Source organism: Phascolarctos cinereus, unplaced genomic scaffold (genome assembly GCF_003287225.1).
Source record: "Phascolarctos cinereus isolate Bilbo 61053 unplaced genomic scaffold, phaCin_HiC Scaffold_5;HRSCAF=322, whole genome shotgun sequence".
Taxonomy (NCBI): Eukaryota; Metazoa; Chordata; class Mammalia; order Diprotodontia; family Phascolarctidae; genus Phascolarctos; species Phascolarctos cinereus.
Window position 1 is genome coordinate 443,680,315 of NW_027555958.1, and position 19,881 is coordinate 443,700,195.

At 41.9% G+C, this 19,881-nt stretch overlaps 1 protein-coding gene across 2 annotated transcripts in view; it reads right to left on the reverse strand.

The window, feature by feature from the left end:
• TGFBR3 (transforming growth factor beta receptor 3) overlaps positions 1 to 19,881 on the reverse strand; it is a 239,881-nt gene that overhangs the window by 7,249 nt on the left and 212,751 nt on the right. For both annotated transcript variants that reach the window (XM_020975375.2, XM_020975374.2), the window contains 3 exons: positions 18,835 to 18,952; positions 13,419 to 13,454; positions 10,287 to 10,394 (listed from right to left, as the gene is read on the reverse strand). In XM_020975375.2, coding sequence (XP_020831034.1) covers positions 10,287 to 10,394; positions 13,419 to 13,454; positions 18,835 to 18,952 — 262 coding nt within the window. The remainder of the gene's footprint in view (positions 1 to 10,286; positions 10,395 to 13,418; positions 13,455 to 18,834; positions 18,953 to 19,881) is intronic.

Consider the following 19,881-nt stretch of genomic DNA (forward strand, 5'->3'; position numbering starts at 1 on the left):
AGTCAGATAAGCTGTACACCTCCCTTCCCCCCACCCCACCCCTTTCATTCAAGCCAAAGATTCTGCCTGGAGAAAGCTGCAGCATCCTCCACACAGGGACTGCAGCTCCTTCCAGTCCCTTTCTCGGGCCCCTCCAGGCTTCTGCCAGAAACGCTGCGCAGCCAGATTCGGACCTGGCCCCCACTGCTTCCCTGCTGCTGGGTCTAATTACAGCCTTAGTGTCAGCATCCTACAAACCACACAGCCTCACATACTTCAGCACTAACCCCAGCCTAGCAAGGAGCCTGCTCTCTGTGCATCTAGCCCTGGCTTTGTTTACTCAGAATGCCTTTTCTTTCGGGGGATGGGAGGAGGTGACAAGCAGAGCTAGCAGGCTCCCCTCCTTTAAAGAAGGTGAGGCATCATAGCTATACTGGCTTTCTTCTTTCTCGGAAACCTATATGTGACTGCAGTCCTGGGGAAGCTGAAGCTGGTACGCGGCTAACGCTTTGGAGTACTGTGCTGCAGGGGGCTAAAGCCCACCACGTGGCCATCCTAAGTCTGATAACCAAAATGATGAGCATGTGGGAGAAGAGGAGGGGCAAAGCAAGGCAGGTTGGAAAAGCAGAGCAGCTTCCCTGCTGATCAGGTTGGGAAGTGGGCCAGGGAATGGGTGCTGCACTGCCAGCCTAGGAGAGATAGGGAGAATCTGGAGGGAAGAGAAAGACAGAAAGAAAGACAGACAGAAAGAAAGAAAGAAAAGAAAGAAAGAAAGAAAGAAAGAAAGAAAGAAAGAAAAGAGAAAGAAAGAAAGAAAGAAAGAAAGAAAGAAAGAAAGAAAGAAAAAAAGAAAGAAGAAAGAAAGAAGAAAGAAAGAAAGAAAGAAAGGAAGGAAGAGGAAGAGAAAAAGAGAAAGAGAAAGAAAGGAAGAAAGAGAAAAAGAAAGAAGGAAAGAAATAAAGAAAGGAAGGAAGAGAAAGAGAGGAAGGAAGGAAGAGAAAAAGAAAGAAAGCAGAAGAGAAAGAGAGGAAGGAAGAAAGAGAAAAAGAAAGAAGGAAGGAAAGAAAGAAAGGAAGTAAGAAAGAGAAAAAGAAAGAAGAAAGAAAGAGAAAGAAAGTAAGGAAGAAAAAAGTGGAAAGAAGGAAAGAAGGAAGAAAAAGAAAAAGGAAGAAGGAGAGAAACAAAAAGAAAAAAAGGAATAAAAAGAAAAAGAAAGAAAGGGAGAGACAAAGAAGAACAAACAGGAAGTAAAGAAAGAAATCTGCTTCTCAGCTGTGTTGGGGATGGGGGCAGATCTAGGGGTAGAAGGTTTATCCCAGTCCTTGACTTCTACAAAATTCCATTTCTGGCAGTTAGATGGTACAGTACAGAGCCAGGCCTGGAGTCAGCAAGACCTGAGTTCCAATCTGTCTCAGACACTCATTAGCCGTGTGATGTTGGCAAGTCACTTAACCACTGTGGGCCTCAGCTTCCTCAACTGTAAAATGGGGAAAAGAACAGCACCTAGACTGCAGGGCTGTCGTGTAGATCAAATGAGCACATATTTGCCAAGTGCTTTGCACAGTGCCTGGCATAGCAGGTGCTTAATAAATGCTTATTCCCTTCCCCTTAAACACTTATTAAGTACTTGGCATGTGCCAAGAACTGGCCATAAAAAGAAGAAAAATGAAGCAGTTCCTGCCCTCAAGAAGCTTGTGTACAACTGGGGGAAATAACACATATACCAATAAGTAGATTAAAAAAAAATTTGGTGCGGCAGCTAGGTGGCACAGTGGATAAAGCACTGGCCCTATAGTCAGGAGGACCTGAGTTCAAATCCGGCCTCGGATCAAACACCTGACACTTACTAGCTGTGTGACCCTGGGCAAGTCACTTAACCCCAACTGCCTTAAAAAAAATATTTTGGGACTTTACTTGTGATTTCATTGGCATAAAGAGCACTCATTGAGGAACCACCCTTTACCGATGCAGATTGACCCCTGTTCTGCTAACCCTTAAAGAAATGCTGGTGGGCACTGACCCAACATTTTTCAAAATACAAATTACATTCAAATTAAATAAAAAGCAATTTGAGGAAGAGGATTGAGGGGTTGCATGGGGCCAGGATAGATCTGATGTAGGAGGCACCCTTTGAGTCCCACCTTCAAAGAAGCGAGGGAGTCGATGAGATGAGATGAGGAAGGAGAAGGAAATGTAGGGAAATGTTTCATTTCTGGAAAGGAATCAGATCTCCATATCAGGATACAGAGGAAGGGGCTTGGATAACCTTCAATCCTAAATAGAATATAAGTGCCCTGAGGGCAGGGAATGTTTTGTTTCTGTATCCCCAGCACTAACACAGGGCACCTTCCACAAAGCAGGTCCTTAATAAATGCTGGTTGAATCAAACAGAATCTTCTTTAGGGTCACGGATTTAGAGATGGAAGGGTCCTTAGAGGCCGTGTTTGTACCTAGATTTTGTATCTTTACATCAGAAAAACTGACTTACACCAAATCATACAGGCTTTGAAATGGCAGAACTGGAATCCGAATCTGGATGAGGATCTTTTCTAAATCAGTACTCCTCGTACATCTTACCCAGCCTTGACCCACGGTCTGCTACTTTTATATTTCCCTGGTCACTATGCCAAGGGGCACTGTAGATAGCGGACAGAAGCAGGAAAACTAGGGTTCAAATCCTGCCTCTGACAACTACTGTCTAACCTAGCAAGCCACTTAACCTCTCTGTCTTCCCAAATAACTCTTTATAAATTATAGAGTATATGAAAACCACAAATCCACTTTTTAAAAAAAGTACCACGTTAGAATCCTTATTGACCTGCAAATCTTCTCTAGGCATTAAGCTCCTGCTGTGTGTGTGTGGGGGGAGGTGTGTCATTTTCACTGGCTGTCCCCCTCCCATGCCTAGAAGGCTCTTCTTTCTCACCTCTGCTTTCTGGCTTCCTTCAAGTCTCAGCTAAAATCCCTCCTTCTACAAGAAGCCTTTCCCTCTGAGACTTATGTCCAATTGATCCTGTCTGCATCTTGTATGCATACAGATGTTAGCATTTTGTTCCCCACCCCCATCCCCACTAGAATGAACTCCTAAAAAGTAGGAATGGTTTAATTAATTTGTTTTGGGAATGGTTTTCTATCCCCCTGTAGTTAGCACAGTGCCTGGTATACAGTAAGCACTCAATAAATGCTTCTTAACTGACTGACCTATGGCGCCAACTGCAAACACTATCTGTTTCTCTCTCCCTCTCTCTTCTTCCATCACATTTTACCCCATCCATAGTTATGCCAGCCTCAGAAGCAGCACCAAGCTCCATTTCTAACCTTTTTTGTCTCGTTTTGATAAAGGATGTGGCACAGAGCGAGTCTGCCTGAGCCCTGCCCCCTGGGAGCCGGTTTCTATGCCCGGTTTAGCTGGAGCACGAAAGCCAAGCCTCCGTATTGACAGTCAGTAACATTCTCCCCTTGTGAAGGTCCCTGTGCTTGCTGATTCACACTTCGGAAGAGGGCCAGCTCGACTCCCTGCCCAGGAAGTCTGAATGTTTGCTTTCCAGCCTCTATTTGCCAAGTACAATTTGTTACTCTGTCAGTTTATTTTAATCAGTTCCCATTAAAAAGTTCTTTCAACTTCCAGAATTTTGGAAATTCTTGCCCTGTCCACGCAAAACACTTTTGCTCTATGCAAGTAAATACAAGGTGTTTACTCCCACTATCCACTCTAGGAGGGTGGGAAATCTCACTAACAGAATGAGGTTGCAGGTGTTTACCAAAGACTCAGATGCTGTATTTTAGTTTCTGGAGTTGAGTTATAGCTAATAGTCTACTTAACAATAAAACAATAAGAAAAAAAGAATCATGATGCTTTTCTCCTAGCATTTGCAGCAACATCAAAGGACAGCAGAAAGGGCTGTCCCTTGTGCCTAAAATGTGCTCCCTTCTTACCTCTTTCTTACCTAGCTCCCTTCAGATCTCAGCTCAGATGCCACTCCTTCTCTAAGGCCCTTCTCTATCTCCCCATTCCTTCACCCCCCCCATTACTCTGTACTTATTTTATAAATAGATTGTGTTTATTTTTCTGTGTATACGTTGTTTTCCCCCAATAGAATGTAAGCTGTTTGAGGGCAGGGATTCGGATACTCAGTGCTTGGTGTGCTGTAGGCACTTAATGTTTCTATTTTCACTGTACATACGTTGTTGGTAAATAGCTGTTTTCACACTGTCGCCACATCCCCTCCCCACATTAAAACACGAGCTCTTTGAGGGGAGGGCCTGTTTTTGCCTGGTACATAGTAGGTGCTTAATAAATGCTTGCCACCTAGACTTATTTGTTGATTGATCATGGAATTAGGTAATAGAAGGGACCTTAGAGATCATTTAGTCATTTTTCAGATGGAGAAACCGAGGCCCAAAGAAGCGTGATTTTTCCCCTAAGTCACAAGGATTATTCAACTGCAGAACTTGAAAGAAGAATACGAATTTTGATGGTTGGGAGAGGAAGTGAAGAGAAGAGAAAGGGAGGAGTGACTGTGAAGTCGGGGGTCTTCGGCGCAGAGAGCAAGCCTGCTTAGGGTTTTGGTCCAGTAAGACAGAGTCAGGGCTGCCTGGGAAGTAAAAGCTAGGAGTTAGGAGAAGGGTGGTAAGAAAAGCATCAAGGCCAACTCTGCCCCCTTCATAATTTATCTGGACTGACCCAGAAACTAGCACTGCTTCACTGCCTGAGTCCCCATCCTTGTATTTCTCAACTGGGATAAATGAGGAATTCGAGACCTAGCCTCCAGATCTGAATCTCTCTTCCCCCTAATCTCTACCCTGCCTAGTGCTCATTCCATCAGAAGACTCTCACCTTTCAGCCCTTGCCAGCTCTGGTTGGGAAACCAAGGGGAAAAAGTAAAGATCTAAGGAAGTCACGGATAACTTGAAGAGGCCCCCAGAGCAGGGTGGAGAGGGGAGTTTTAAAGGAGATGAACAACATCTTATTTGGGCTAAAGAAAACTTCCATTGGTACTATGTAGGAAGGTTATTCCAAAGGGAGACTGACCAGCTGCTTCTCTGTCTCCCCTGAGGGCAGAACAAGGGGAAATGGTTTCAAATTGCAGCAGCACTGATTTTGGTAAGACATAAAAGAACCAAGTTGGTTACAAAGAGAATTTCTGGAATCTTTCCCTAGAGGAATATAAAGATAGGATTGACAGCCATCTGTCCAGAGGTAACTTGGTAGAGAGGAGGGGGATAAAAGAGATCTGTATCTCTTGTTCTAGGAGTCTGTCCTCCCAGCAGAAGGCAATTCTTTGCTAAATTAATGTCTCCCACTTCACAGACCCTCCTGGTAATGACTGTCTCATATTTCATGGCTGTTAAGAAGAGTCCATTGAAACTTCTGGTAGGAAATTTTTTAAAAAATGAACATTCACTTCCCTAAAGCATCAATCGAGGTTCTATTAAGTATTTATTGAGTGCCACTGCTAAGTGGCACAGTGGATAGAGCAGTGGACTTGGAATCAGGAAGACTCATCTTCATGAGTTCAAATCTAGCCTCAGACACTTACTATCTGGGTGACCCTGGACAAATCACTGCACCCTGTTTGCCTCAGTTTTCTCATCTGTAAAATGAGCTTGAGAAGGAAATGGCAAACCGCTCTAGTATCTTTGCCAAGAAAACCCTAAAACGGGGTCATGAAGAGTCAGACAGGACTGAATGATAACAACAACAACAAATACTGTGTGATAGGCCATGTGATGGGTGCTGGGGGTACAAAGCTCAAAGTAGAGCCCTGTTCTCAAGAAGCTTACAATCTAGCTGTGTGTGCAGGTGAACTTTCTAGACCTAAAAGATAAAACCCTGCATTGCTTTTTTAGGTAAGAACTCTGTTGGAGGTACAGTGGAATGGGAGTCTGACAGAAGGTCAGGAAGACCCAGGTTTAAATTCTGCTAATTAACATCTCTGGTCCTCAGTTTCTACCCCTGCAAAAAAAGGATAGTAACACTTGCACTATCTACCACACAGGATTACTAAAATTTGCAAAAGGCTTTGAAAACTGCAAAGTAACATGTATACATTTCATTATCATTACAGGTTAGGGAGAAAACCATGACTTTAAAGAATTATAAAGTCAGGCTTTGATTCCGAATTGGCTACTCTTTGGGGCAATTCCTGGGGAGGGGCCATTCCCATTTTATATTCACACTTTGGTCTTCTATGAATTTCTTTTTTAAATAATATTTTATTTTTTTCCCCAATTACATGTCAAAAACAATTTTTAACATTTGAGCTTCTTTTTTTTAAGTTTTGAGCTCCAAATTCTATCCCTCCCCTCTCCCTGAGATGGTAAGCAATCTGATATAGGTTACACATGTGCAATCACATACAACATTTCCATATTTAACTCAGAGATTCTTAATCTCAGTCCTATGACATTTAAAAAAATTTGAATAAATCTATTTCAGTATCATTGGTTTCCTTCACAATCCTATAAATTTTATTTTATTCATTTCAAAACCTCATACTGAGAAGAGGTCCATAGACTTCACTAGACTTCCAAAGGGATCCATGATACAAAAACGGTTATGAAGCCCTACTTTAACTGGCCATCTGGGCCCTTTAATTGTGTCAGCAAAGAAGTTTCCCTAAAGGCAGCAAAAGGGCTCAAATATGCGGGCACCTGCTCTATCAGGTGTCTCTGGAGCCAAAGAATGCCTTGATTTCCTGTTTCTGGGATCAGTGAAAGGCAGAGGGAATGTGGAAGGCAGGGAGGACCTGGAGGACAGAGCTGGGCTGAGGTCTGGGCATCTAGGAAGATCCAATGATGAACTCGTCGAGGGCTCTATCTAGAGCATCACTCGCCCTCCCTAGCCTCCCTCGGGCTAGGTGAGAGTCCCTACTGGCTGCATTTTTTTTGAGACTTCACATTCTCTTAGAGATCAAAGGGTTTCTACAAGTCTTCTATGTCCAGAATAAATGGCAATAAAAACTGTGAGCTAACGGGGTCTCTCTCAAGAGTGAGCACAGGCCTCAGTGATAAGCCAGAGTTTGCCCAAACTGAACCAACCGGAAGACCACGTGTGCATACATGGGAGGAAGGAAGTCAACTCCTTTCCCAAATGCCTGGAAGAGTGAGCCAATGTTTACTATCTTATAAAACAAACTGAATTTTCTCTCCCCACCTTCCTGTCCTTCCATCTTATCTTTTTTCCTGAGGAAACGATAAAGTACTACCTTACTTCCCCTCCCAAGTGTGAGGGTAATACGGACTGTAGTGCTATATTTAACTTTAAAAGATGATTTCTTTTTTCCTGGTGGGCCTTATCATGTCAGCTTGTCATTTCTCCAATCAAGTTCTTCCCTCACCAAAAGCTATACTCCCCCATTCAGAAGCCAGCAGTGACCTTTCTTAAGTTTTCTGTTCTGTAACTTCTGCTATTCAGTATATCGGCCTATGACTGATTTCTCTTCCTGGAATGCAAATTCAGAGTCTACGCAAAGAGAAAGGAGAATTAATGAACAAATCAATCATCAACCTGCATTTATGATGCACCTACCATGTGCCTGGCACTGTGATACAAAGAAGAAAGAAAGAAAGAAAGAAAGAAAGAAAGAAAGAAAAGAAAAGGAAAAAGAAAAGAAGAAAGAAAAAGAAAAAGAAAGAAAGAAAGAAAGAAAGAAAAAAGAAAGAAAAAAGAAGAAAGAAAGAAAGAAAGAAAAAGAAAGAAAGAAAGAAAGAAAGAAAGAAAGAAAGAAAGAAAGAAAGAAAGAAACAAAGAAAGAAAAAGAAAGAAAGAGAAATAGTCCTGGCTCTCAAGGAACTTATATTACAATTACAATAAAATGGAGGTATCACATCTGGAAATGACTAGATCTGTGGTGGAGAACCTCTGACCTCAAGGCCACATGCGGCCCTCTAGGTCCTCAAGCTCAGGCCCTTTGAATGCAAACTTAACAGAACAAATCCCCTTAATGAAAGGATTTGTTCTGTAAAACTTGTATTCAGTGAAAAGGCCACACTTGAGGACCTAGAAGGCCACACATGGCCTCGAGGCTGCAGGTTCCCCAGCCTTGGTAGATTGTTAAAAAGAAAACCATGGATAAAACTTTAAAAAAAAAAGGATTTAAAAATCAATTGAATAGGAAAAAACATTTAAAAGTTTTAAAAGAAAGGAAAATAATAACGATAATAATAATAGTTGGTATTGATAGAGCACTTTATGTCTTACAAACTACTTTCTTACATGTTATCTCTGCTGATCCTCATAGCAACCCTGGGAGGTAGAGGCTATTAATATCCCAATTTTACAGATGAGGAAACTGAGGCCTGGAAGTTAAGTTACTTGCCCAGGGTCACACAGCTAGTAAATATATGAGGCAAGTCTCAAGCTCAGGTCTTCCTGATTCCAAGTCCAGTGCTCTATTTATCTATTTCATTGTTCAAGCTGGCACATTAATTCAATGAGATTAGTACCTAATAAGCAAAGCCAATCTACACAATTCAAAACTATTCATTCTAGACTTTTCCTATTCTTCCTCCCTACCTGGCCCACTTCCCCCCAAGTGCCACCCCTCAGCTTCGTCTCAGTAGTGGTCTTATCTAATCCTATTCCATGATGAAGAATAAATTATGCAGGCTACAATGAGAGTGTTGCAGCTCACCTTGAGGGCTGTGTTTTCAAAATGCAGTGAGTAGAGAACGTAACCCATAGACAAAGGACTGTTTTATGATAAAGTGGAAACTTGAGATTATGCAGACTCTTGTCCTGGTTAGAATACACTCAAAAATTTAAATACATGGTTTGGTTTGGTTGCCGTGAGCTGTTTATGAAATGGAAAGAAACCAGTGGAGAGCTGCTATTCTATAAATGGGATCGTTTTGATATATGATGGAAGTTGCTGGTCCTCTATACCATCTAAGGTCTGTGATCTCCCTGCCTTCCCTCCCTCTATGAGTTAGTATAAGGAGGAACCAGTGATATTCTAGCTAGTGGATTTTTCCCTTTTTTTTGGAGGGGGTGTTTGTTTTTAAATGGTCCTTGCTATTTACTTCAACAGGATTATTATTATTTTGGGAGGAGGGGAGGGCAATTTTGCAATAAATTGGCCCAGAAACCATGTAAGAACATGGGATCCGAGAGGACCCCTAGAAAGGATTTCAGAGGCCCTCCATGTCAATCTCATCACTGGGCAGATGAGGACCCACATCAGACTCATGACAAAGAACCACAGAATTTTAACGTCAGGAGTCACCTCATGGCCATCTATAGCAACCTCATATTCTAGATGGAACAAAATTCTTAGTCGCCTCTCTAAGTGACGAGGGCTCTAATTTAATCTAGATTTCAATATGGGTATTCCCACTGCAAACTTTAATGTGCTGTATAAAGGCTAGACGGCAGGCTGCTCTTGGCTCGTGAGGGATGTTGGGGAAGGGGATCAATTCAATAATCTAAAGATTCATTCTCTTTATTAAATGCTTCCAAAGTCGGATCGTATGGTAAACTTTGAACCTGCTTAACTTTCCATGACATAAGATGAGACTCAACTCTACTTCTTCTATAATCCTGGGGAATTCTGCCTGGGGTGGAATGAGAATTCTTAGAATGCCAGGAGTGAGGATTCTGGTACAAACCTGGCCCAGCAGGAAAATGTTCAACCACATGCAAGGAGCAGTAACGGTTCTTGTCTGACATCTTCAGTGCCCAAAGGACTTAGGACCTTCCTGGCAATTATGGAAATCAGTATGTGACTGTGCTATGCTACGTTCTCGAAAAGGAACCGTGAGCAAAGAAGACTGTATCCACTGGGAATGGAGAGCAGGGCAGCTGGAGTCAGGAAGACTTATCTTCATGAGTTCAAATCCAGCCTTGGACACTTACTAGCTGTATGACCCTGGGCAAGTCACTTGACCTGTTTGCCTCAGTTTCCTCATCTGTAAAATGAGATGGAGAAGAAAATGGCAAACCACTCCAGTATCTTTGCCAAGAAAACTCCAAATGGGGTCATGAAGAATGGGACATGACTGAAACTACTGAACGACAGCAACAAAAATTCATTATATTGATTATCCGGGTCTGTACACTGGAGGCAGACAAATGTTCTTTTTTTAAATTTTTTTTTTTAGGCAATTGGGGTTAAGTGACTTACCCAGGATCACACAGCCAGTAAGTGTCACGTGTTTGGTCTGAGGCCAGATTTGAACTCAGGTTCTCCTGACTTCAGGGCCAGTGTTTTATTTACTGTGCCACCGAGCTGCCCCCAGACCAATGTTCTAAGAAACAACATGCATCACTCTCCTTTCCTCAGCAGAAGCATGATAGCCACACTCACCTGTATGAGAGTAGATGTACCACAAGGCGCCCATGAGGAGTGCTCCTATCACAAAAGCTGCAAAGGCGATGCCCATGACGGTCAGCGTGTCCAGGCCAGACAAAATTGCTGGGGGGAAGGAAAGCAAAGAGACAAAACTGTCAACTTCAGCGAGATTCACACGTTGGGTGGGCTAGATTCCACTCCCGTAGGTGCCGTACTCAAAATTTAACAATTGTTTTCACAGTCATGTCCATATTTACAGACACAAAGTATTCTGTGGACACCAGAAGCCATTAACTATAATTGCTAGCATTTATATAGTGCTTTAATGTTTTGGAAACACTTTATCTGGTTTTAAAATTTTTTTTCTCAACAACCTATAAACAAAAATTCTTAACATTTGTTTTTTTTTAATTTTGAGTTCCAAATTAAATTTTGAGTTTCCTCCTTCCCTCCCCTGAGAAAGCAAGCAATTAGATATAGATTATACATATGCAGCCATGCAAAACATTTCCATGTTAGCCATGTTGCAAAAGAAAACACAGACCCCAAATCCAAGAATAATAAAGTAAAAAAAGCATGCTTCAATCTACATTTAGACTCAAAGCCCTCTCTGTGTCATTTCACTTGATCTTTATAATAACCTTTATTTTTATTATCATTATCATCATCATCACTATTATTATTATTAACCATTATCATCCTTATTTTATAGATGAAGAAATTGAGGCAGAGAGAGCCTCAGGGTCACACAGCTAGGAAGTATCTGATGTGGGATTTGAACTCAGGCCTTCCTGACACCAAGTCCAGCACTCTAACCACTAGACCCTGCTGCCTCTCCTAGGCTAAGGGACTTGCCTAGGGCTACAAAGTTAGGAAGTGTCAGAAGTGGGATTTGAATCCATCTTCCTGATTCTCTGCCCAACCCCCTCTACCAGCTAAGTCAAGCTGCCTCTGTAATGAATGATGAAATATATACCTTTAAAATAAAGCAGGTAAGGGGAGGAAAGAGAGACACTATTTTGAGAAATTTTATAAGCCTTTAAAAGTAGAATGAGAAGCATAAAAAAGAAAAAAGAAAATGGTGGAAGGAATGAAACCTACGCCCCCTTTGGATGGTCTCATTTTTCTGATCTCTTTCCTATAGTCAGCTCCCCATCTTGACGACTCCTTTGGGCAACCAAGACCCTTTTCCAAGCTCAGCCTCACTAACAGCAAGGGGACAGAAGGGCTTTTCAAAGATGGAGTGACGTCAGCTTTACAGGCAGCAAAACACATAAATAGAAGTGATTGTTCCTCACTCTTGGCAACGGGTTTTTATATCTGAGATGAATTCCGGGCCACAAAAATAGAATATTTCCTTTCTGTTAAGGAAACTACCTTCTTCAATCTTCAACTAAAAAGCTAAAATCCGTTTTACAAGGGAGAGGCCTTTGATGGAAAGTGCAGTTTTTAAGGTCTCTGGATCTTGAATGTTATAAATAACAGGCCTGGGTCTTTCCCTATCCTTTCATTTCCCTCCAAATAGCATTCCCGAGTTATGGGCATTTTCAGATGCTCTCTAGCTATATAAATTCTGACCTAGTTCTCTCTGCTTTCCAACCAACTACTATAAAATGTCCAGCTAAAGCCAATCAAAAAGTATTATGTTAAGTGCCTACTACGTTCCAGGCACTGCCTGAGTTATGGGTGCAGGTAATTTCTAAGCAGGTTCTCTAGGGCAAAGAGACTCAGGGGAGTGTGGTCAGTTGCAAAGCTGAGAGACCTGCCTCCCTTCTCTCACTGACCACCTGGCCTTAGGGAAGTCACTTGACTGTCTCTAGGCTTCAGCTGTTTCATCTGTAAAATGGAAGCAAAGTACAGGGCATGCAGCAGGTGCTTAATTAATGTTGATTGACTGGGTTGATTGATGAAGAAACTATGGGGAAAGGTGTTTCTATGGAAAAGAATGCCTTCCTTAGGCAGGGTAATGGAGAGCATCTAGTCAACCTGCAAAATCTGAAGGTTCCAATCACAAGACCCTCATGCCGCCATCACTCTTCTCACTCTGTACACGCATCCTTACACCCTTGTAGACAGAAATGATAAGCTGGGAAAATGCAGGCTCCTAAGCTTATTCTTTGAGAATTCTCTATGGAGGATTTATGGAAAGACACAGGCAAGGACCACACAAGATGAGAAGAGTGGATAAAGTCTGAGCTGGACCCGGGGGAAGAAACGCTCCCATCCACGAGTTTAATGGTCTATGGAGCAGAGGTGTCAAATTTGCAGCCCTCCCTCACACAATACTCCAGATCTCTTGACTCATAATCTAAACACTTTCCTAGGTACCCAGGTGGTTCAATAGATAGAGCACTGGACCTGAAGTCAGGAAGACTTGAATTCAAAGAGAGCCTCAGACACCCTGGGCAAGCCACTTCACCTCAGTCTCAGTTTCCTCATCTCTAAAATGGGGATAATAATATCCTACCTCCCAGAAGTGTTGTGAGAATCAAATGGGATAATATTTGTCAAACATTGCAAACCTCAAAGCACTAAATAAATGTCAGCTCTTATTTGCACTGCATTAGGAGGGCCCCAAATTTATTTCCACTGAAAATAACTTTTTTTTTTCATAGACAGGGCAAAAATGTTCTCATGAATACTCATGAACTCTTTCAGACCACAAGGGTGTCATTGAGGTGTCTAGGAAGAGAGAGTTTAAATCCAAAAATCCTTAGTACTTTGGAAGAATGAATGAACCTACTTCCCCAAATTAAAGCATCTATTTCCTTCCTATTGATTGTATATCAACATTAGTGTGGGTATGTAGAAAGGATAGCCAAAGCCAAGAGGAAACAAGGGAGGAGAGGAAAAAGGCAAAGGAGAAAGAAAGATAGGAAGGAAGGAAGGAAGGAAGGAAGGAAGGAAGGAAGGAAGGAAGGAAGGAAGGAAGGAAGGAAGGAAGGAAGGAAGGAAGGAAGGAAAGAAGAAAAAGAAAGAAAAAGAAAGTGGAGGAAGAAGAGAAGGAGTTTGAAAAGGGAGGGAAGGAATGAGAGCAAGAAATCCCTTATCAAAACCTCAACCTCTGGCAAGCCTCTATCAACCAGCATGCTCTGAGAAAAGCCCAAGGGGCGTCATTTTGAAATATGAGGATTTATGAAAACTTACGTGGTGATTTCCCGACTGGATTGGCAATAGTTGGTTCTGTGTAAGAAAAAAAAGAAGCAGCAGCAGTATTAATCACAGGGTGTTCCCTTATCAAAATTCAAAGCCATCATCAACATTTCATTCAGCCAAAGGCTAATAATACAAGGTTATTGCAAAAACAGCCATTTCAGCTTAGACCAGCAGAATTCTCTAATAGCCATGGTTTGTGAAATCTCACTTTAATGGTCTCATCAGATCTGAAATTCACCCTAGAGGTTTGGAGGTTTTGTTGTTATCGATTTTGGTCTGGAGCTCTGTTTCCATCCGTGTGGGTGACTCCCAGGGTGGGAATTCCCTCCCTGGATGCAGAATAGTGACCTATTTCTAACTCAGGAGTTTGAGAGAATTGCTTAGAGAACTCAGATGTTAAATGACTTGTCTACAATCTCAGGACCCTAACAGGATCACAGGCCCAGAGCTGAAAGGCTTTCCAGAGGCCATCTAATCCAATCCTCTATTTACAGACGAGGAAACTGAGGTCCAAGGAATGTCTCATATGACCAAAAGTCGTATAGCCAGCAGACAGAGGCAAAGTGATTTGCTGACTCCAAGGCTAGCCCTCTTTACATTCTATCTGGAGGCCTCTCATTGTATAGGTGCCTAAGCTATTAATAAGACAGCGTAGGTGTGGCCTACATAAAGAAAACCAGATACACAGAAATTCACATTTTCTCTAAACACATCAATTAAGGTGTGATGGTAGCTTTACAAATGGATTCACTGGAGAGTTCTGTTCAATAGCAAAGCCCTCCAGTGTTTTTACTAAAGGTTTCCATTTACAAAACTTTGATTAGGGGATTAAACTAGTTTAGTTTGACCCTCTGGGACAGCAATGTGGGCACAAAGGTGGATTCAGGCTTGACCTCAGGGAAAACCTGGGTGGGCATAATTGTTGGAGCTGTCCAGAAGCTGCCCCCAACCTGGAGGTCTTTTGGGAATGACCAGATGCCTACTTTCCAGGTATGCCATAGAGTAATTCTGGTTTAGCATAGGTTGGGCAAGGCAATCTCCCAGTCTGGCAAGATATGATTCCATTTACCAAATCCTATACATAATTTTGTAGGAATACAGTGATTGTGTAATCAACCCAGTTGGCTTTAAGTCAATTAGAGTTAAGCCCTCCATGGCCCTAGCCAATCATTTCTCTCAGGGCTATTTGTGGGTCAGAGCCTTTCAGCAACTTGAGGACATTGATCACAGTCATTTATTTTGTACTCCCCTTAGCATTTAGCCCTGTGATGAAACATGCTATTCACCTCAAGACAGTGAGCTGGTGGACTCAAAGAGTGCAGAAAGAAGCAGATTTTCATTTCTTCCTTTTTCTTTTATTCTGTCTTTATACCTGGCTAATGAGGGGATTTGTTTTGAATGACCACACATATTTCTAACAAATTTTGTTTTTCTTGTCTTCTCACTGGGTGGGAGAGGGGAAGGGGAAGAGAGAAAATTCAGAACCAAAAATAAAATAATAAAACGGAGTTATGAGAAATGAAGGAACTGGGCTCGTTCACCTCTAAAGTTCCTTTCAGCTTGAAATATTTTATTCTGTGAATAAATTATCCAGCTCTTATCACTCAAACAATCTTATGACACGTATATTTGTCCTTTTCTACTTCACACTCACATTTGGGAGAGTTTTGCGCTTTCTGTTAGTAAGAGGTAGGTAGTACAGCAGAAAGAGCGCTGTCTCTAAAGAGTTAGAAGATCAGGGTCAAATCCTGCCTCCAATGTTATCTATCTTGCAAGGGCAAAGCCTCTAACCTCCCAGGCCCTCAGTTTACTCATCCGTAAAATAAAGGCATTAGACTAGCTGGCCTAATTTCTTCCAGGTTTCTTCCAGCTATAGATCTATGATTTTATGGACTCCAAAAATGAGAAAACCTGAAACACGAGGGTGGTTTAGAAAAAACAAAAAGCATTGAAAAATGTACAAAGAATGTTTATTTTTCTCTAGGGCACTGGTTAGAACAGTACTTTTAAATATAGTCCAGTCAACTGGTTATAGCAATCCAAACCCTGAACTCTTCCCCCATCCCATCCAGTAGCCTCTTAATTAGCAAACCTCATTAAATTGTTTTACTGGGGATTAAAGTCTTCCCATTTGACCACTTTTATACAGAACAACAACAACAAAAAAAAAACAGCTGAAATTTCAGGTTAATTGTCCTAAGCCTGAATAATGTGAAGTGGCTGTGGAGGAGAGATTAGAAAGGAAAATCAAACCACTCAACTTGAAAGCAGAATGAATTACTGGAAGTAATACGGTTACATTATTAACGCCTAATTGTCTGGACTGGGAAAGAGCGTGCTGCTGACCCATTACCAGCAGGAATACATCCTCCAAAATAGGTGATGGTAACAGATGGATTATGAGGAAGCAGTAGCCATTGTTAAACCTTGTGGGATCATCAGCTGTTGCCCAGTTTCTGGGACACTTGGTTATACAATTGCTTCTTATTTCTTCTTGCTCTAATTGGAAACTTAGATTATAAATGGGCTAATCCATTTAAGAGGGAAGCCTAGTGAATGGATAAAGGGCTGGCCTTCAAGTCAGGAAGCTGGAGCTCCAAGACCCGCCTCTGACCCAAAGGGACTGGCTGGGTGACCCTGGTCATCTAACGTCTCAGCGCCCCGGGGCAATTCTCCAAGATTATAAATTACAGGGTACATACAGTTTTGTGTGGGTAGAGAGGGTTTCTGCCTCAGGCATCCCCTTTAACAATGAAATCACAAACAAAACTCATTCATAGAGGGAACCTTTATGATTACAACTGTTGCTTCAAGTGATTGGAAATTAGCTAATAAAAACCTTTACCTTGTGAAGGAGTGGAGAAATGTCGACTCTGTACATTTTATAACTGACTTTAGGTATGCTGCATGACAAGCTCTAAATTAATTTAGGCTCATTTCATTCATATGAACAGAATCACGTTGAGGCAGTATGGTGTACCAAGCTTAGAATTGGGAAGACCTGGATTCAATTTAGACCAGTGGCACTAGATGTGTGACCCTGGGCACATCATTTAACTGCTCTATGTCTCAAGCACCAGCCCAAGTTGGATGGCTTCACTGGTGGAGGAAGAAGATGGATACTGACAACAACCGGAATCATGGACCATCAGAGTGGAGATGGGGCCTTAAAGATCGGCCCCTTAAACAATGCTTCATTTCCAGGATAGGAAGGCCCTGGGAACTGAAGTGACTGCTGTAAGATCTCACAACTACCTTGGTGTGCCTTGCCCCCCCCCGTCTAACGCTGTTGCTGCTACATTCCATGGCTGTTTGTTCTAAATGATGAACTACCCTGCCCCCCAAACCACAGAAACAGATGTGTCAATCTCAGGCTTTCCATGAAGTTAATTATGAAATTAGGACCAACTAACTTTCCATTCTAATTTCACTAGACAGGGCTGCTTCTAATAGGCACATGGGCCTGTGTGTGTCTGTGTCTGTGTCTGTGTGTGTATATGTGTGTGTGTATGGAAAGAGAGACAGAGACACAGAGAGAGAGAGAGAGAGAGAGAGAGAGAGAGAGAGAGAGAGAGAGAGAGAGAGAGAGAGGAGGAGGGAGAGAGAGAGAGGGAGGGAGGGAGGGAGAAGGGAAAGTAGAAGGGTAGGGAGGGATAGGGAGAAAGGAAACTAAAACAGAGAGAAAAAAGTAGAAGACGAGGAGGAATGGGGGATGAAAGTAGAGAGAGAGGGGAGATGGAGGAAAGGAGGGAGAGAAAGAGGAAAGAAGGGAGGAAGGAAAATAGAGGGAGATGGGGGGGAGAGTGAAAGAATGAGAGAGAGAGAGAGAGAGAGAGCACATTTTGCATACAGATGCAAAACATGCTTTATGCAAGAGATTTATTCTGGAAAAAAATGTTTCTATATCAAATGCTTAAATAAATTAACTTAAATGCAATAAGGGAACATTAAACAATGGGGAAATAAAGAAACTTTTTTGTAAAACTGATCAGCATCCAGTGACCAGTTTTAGTAGATAATAAAACACATATCCCTCTTCCTTTAGATCATCGGAGGGATAGTGGCCGTGAAATGTAGAGGAAGTGTGGCCCAGTGGAAAGAGCCTAAGATTCCAAGCTGGAGGACCTGGATTTCAATCCCAGTTCTGCCATTCATTTACTATCTGTCTGACTGTAAGCAAGTCACTTCCCTGCTCTGGGGCTTGGTTTCTTTCTCTGTAAAAAGAAAGGGTTAGATGACCACTAACAGCCCTCCTACCTCTAAATATATGATCCTATGAATTGGTTTCACTTAACTTTTTGTTAATGGGGAAGGTTTAACTGTGTAGTTTAAAAATGCACACCTGGAAATGACTGTTGTGTAAAAACAAAAGGAGTCAATAAAACTGAAAAACACTTTTTTTTCTATTTATAGGCAGCTAGGTGGCTCAGTGGATAAAGTGCTAGAGCTCAAGTCAGGAAGACTTGACTTCAAATCCTCCTACAGGCACCTATGAACAGCATGATCTTTGGCAAGTCATCTAACTTCTATCTGCCTGAGTCTCTTCGTCTGTAAAATGGAGCTAATAATAGCACCTATCTCCCAGGATTGTTGTGAGATCAAATGAGATAATATTTTGTACAGCATTTTGCAAATCTTAAAGCACTATATCAATGCTATTTATAATTTTTTAAGAGGGCAAGCAAACCTAAGATTTCGTCAGTGTCAGGAACTCCCAGTAAGGAAACTCCCTCTACAGATACAGACTGACAACTCCTCTGTAACATTTAGTTTAAAAAGCTGACTATGGCAACTGAGATGTTGAATAAATGGCCTGAGATTGCAAATCTAGTACGTATCAGAAGGAGGACTTAAACTTAGGCCTTCTTGACTGCAAGGCTGGTCCCTTCCATTCATTAGAAGGCACTATCTTGCAACAAATAATGAAAGAAAGAAAGAAAGAAAGAAAGAGAGAAAGAGAGAAAGAGAGAAAGAGAGAAAGAGAGAAAGAGAGAAAGAGAGAAAGAGAGAGAAAGAGAGAAAGAGAGAAAGAGAGAAAGAGAGAAAGAGAGAAAGAGAGAGAGAGAGAGAGAGAGAGAGAGAGAGAAGGAAGGAAGGAAAAGAAGGAAGAAAGAAAGAAAGAAAAGAAAGAAAAAAGAAAGAAAAGAAAGAAAGAAAGAAAGAAAGAAAGAAAGAAAGAAAGAAAAAAGAAGGAAGGAAGGAGGGAGAGAAAGAGAAAAGGAAGGAAGGAGAGAAAGAAAAGAAGGAAGGAAGGAGAGAAAGAGAAAGGAAGGAAAGAAAGGAAATAAGGAAGGAAAAAAGAAAGAAGGAAAAAAAAGAAAGCATCCTCACTGATTTCTTGAAGTTATCTTTGATATATGGCACGAGGTTGGTGCTCTCTGTTGCTATGGAGGGCATCAAGGCATACCTTCATTTTTATCTCCATAGATGACGACCAGCGGTTTAGTGAACGTTTTTTTATTCTGCATCATGGCCCAGATCATGTTCGCATCCAAAGAGGTACAGGCTTCATCAGGAGGGATGCACTGTAGAGAAGAAGGATAAAGGTCAAAGACGGGGATTCTCTCAGAACCAAACCTCCTCTGCCTCTGCCAGCACAGCTGTGTGGCTACCTCATTATCAGAGCGCCTCAGTGTTGTTTACTGAAGAGAAACAGGAGATGGAAGCATTTATCAGACCAAACTCCCTACAAGCTGCAAAATCTACTGGCGGAGGAAATGTATTCTCAGCTGCATTTCAAAAGGCAAACACCACAGGACAGCTTGTGTTTTCCCCTAATGACTGGAGGCTTCAGTGTCGCTGCTGGGTTGAGAGAAGGCTTCTCTAGGCAAACCAGAGAACTGGTGCTTTCTATTCAGCAGATTGATGAGACATGAAAGCTTTGTTCACATGGGTTGCAGAAATGTACACATGAACTTGTTTCCATCTATTGAGTCAAAAGGATTAATAGTTTAGCTCCTCTCCTTTTATTAAAGAGGTGGGGGCTATGGGTGCAGAATACTGAATACCTATATTGTCAGGTTCAGTGTTAGTTTGGGAGAGAGTCTCTCTTTTCTATTCTTTGTAACAAGGAATCGTTCAAAACCTATCTCAGATACTTATTTGCTGAGTAGCTTGGGGCAAATCAATTAACCCCTTTGTATCTCAGTTTCTTCATCTGTAAAAATGGATTTGATAACCTTCACAGTCCCGTCTAATTCTAAGCTGTTGGTTTTATGATCCTATACCTGTGTGACCTCAGACAAGTTATTTAACATTTCTTGGTTTCCATTTTCTCAACTGTTTGATGAAGAGTTTGGAGGTTCCTTACATCACTAGATCTACGACTGAATCAGCATACTGACCAATCTTGATTTCAGGGAACTGATAATAAAATGGACTTCCCTTTTCTCCATAGGGAGGTGATGAACCATGGGTAGGGAATAAAGCCTGTGCTTTCAGACAAGGTTAGTAC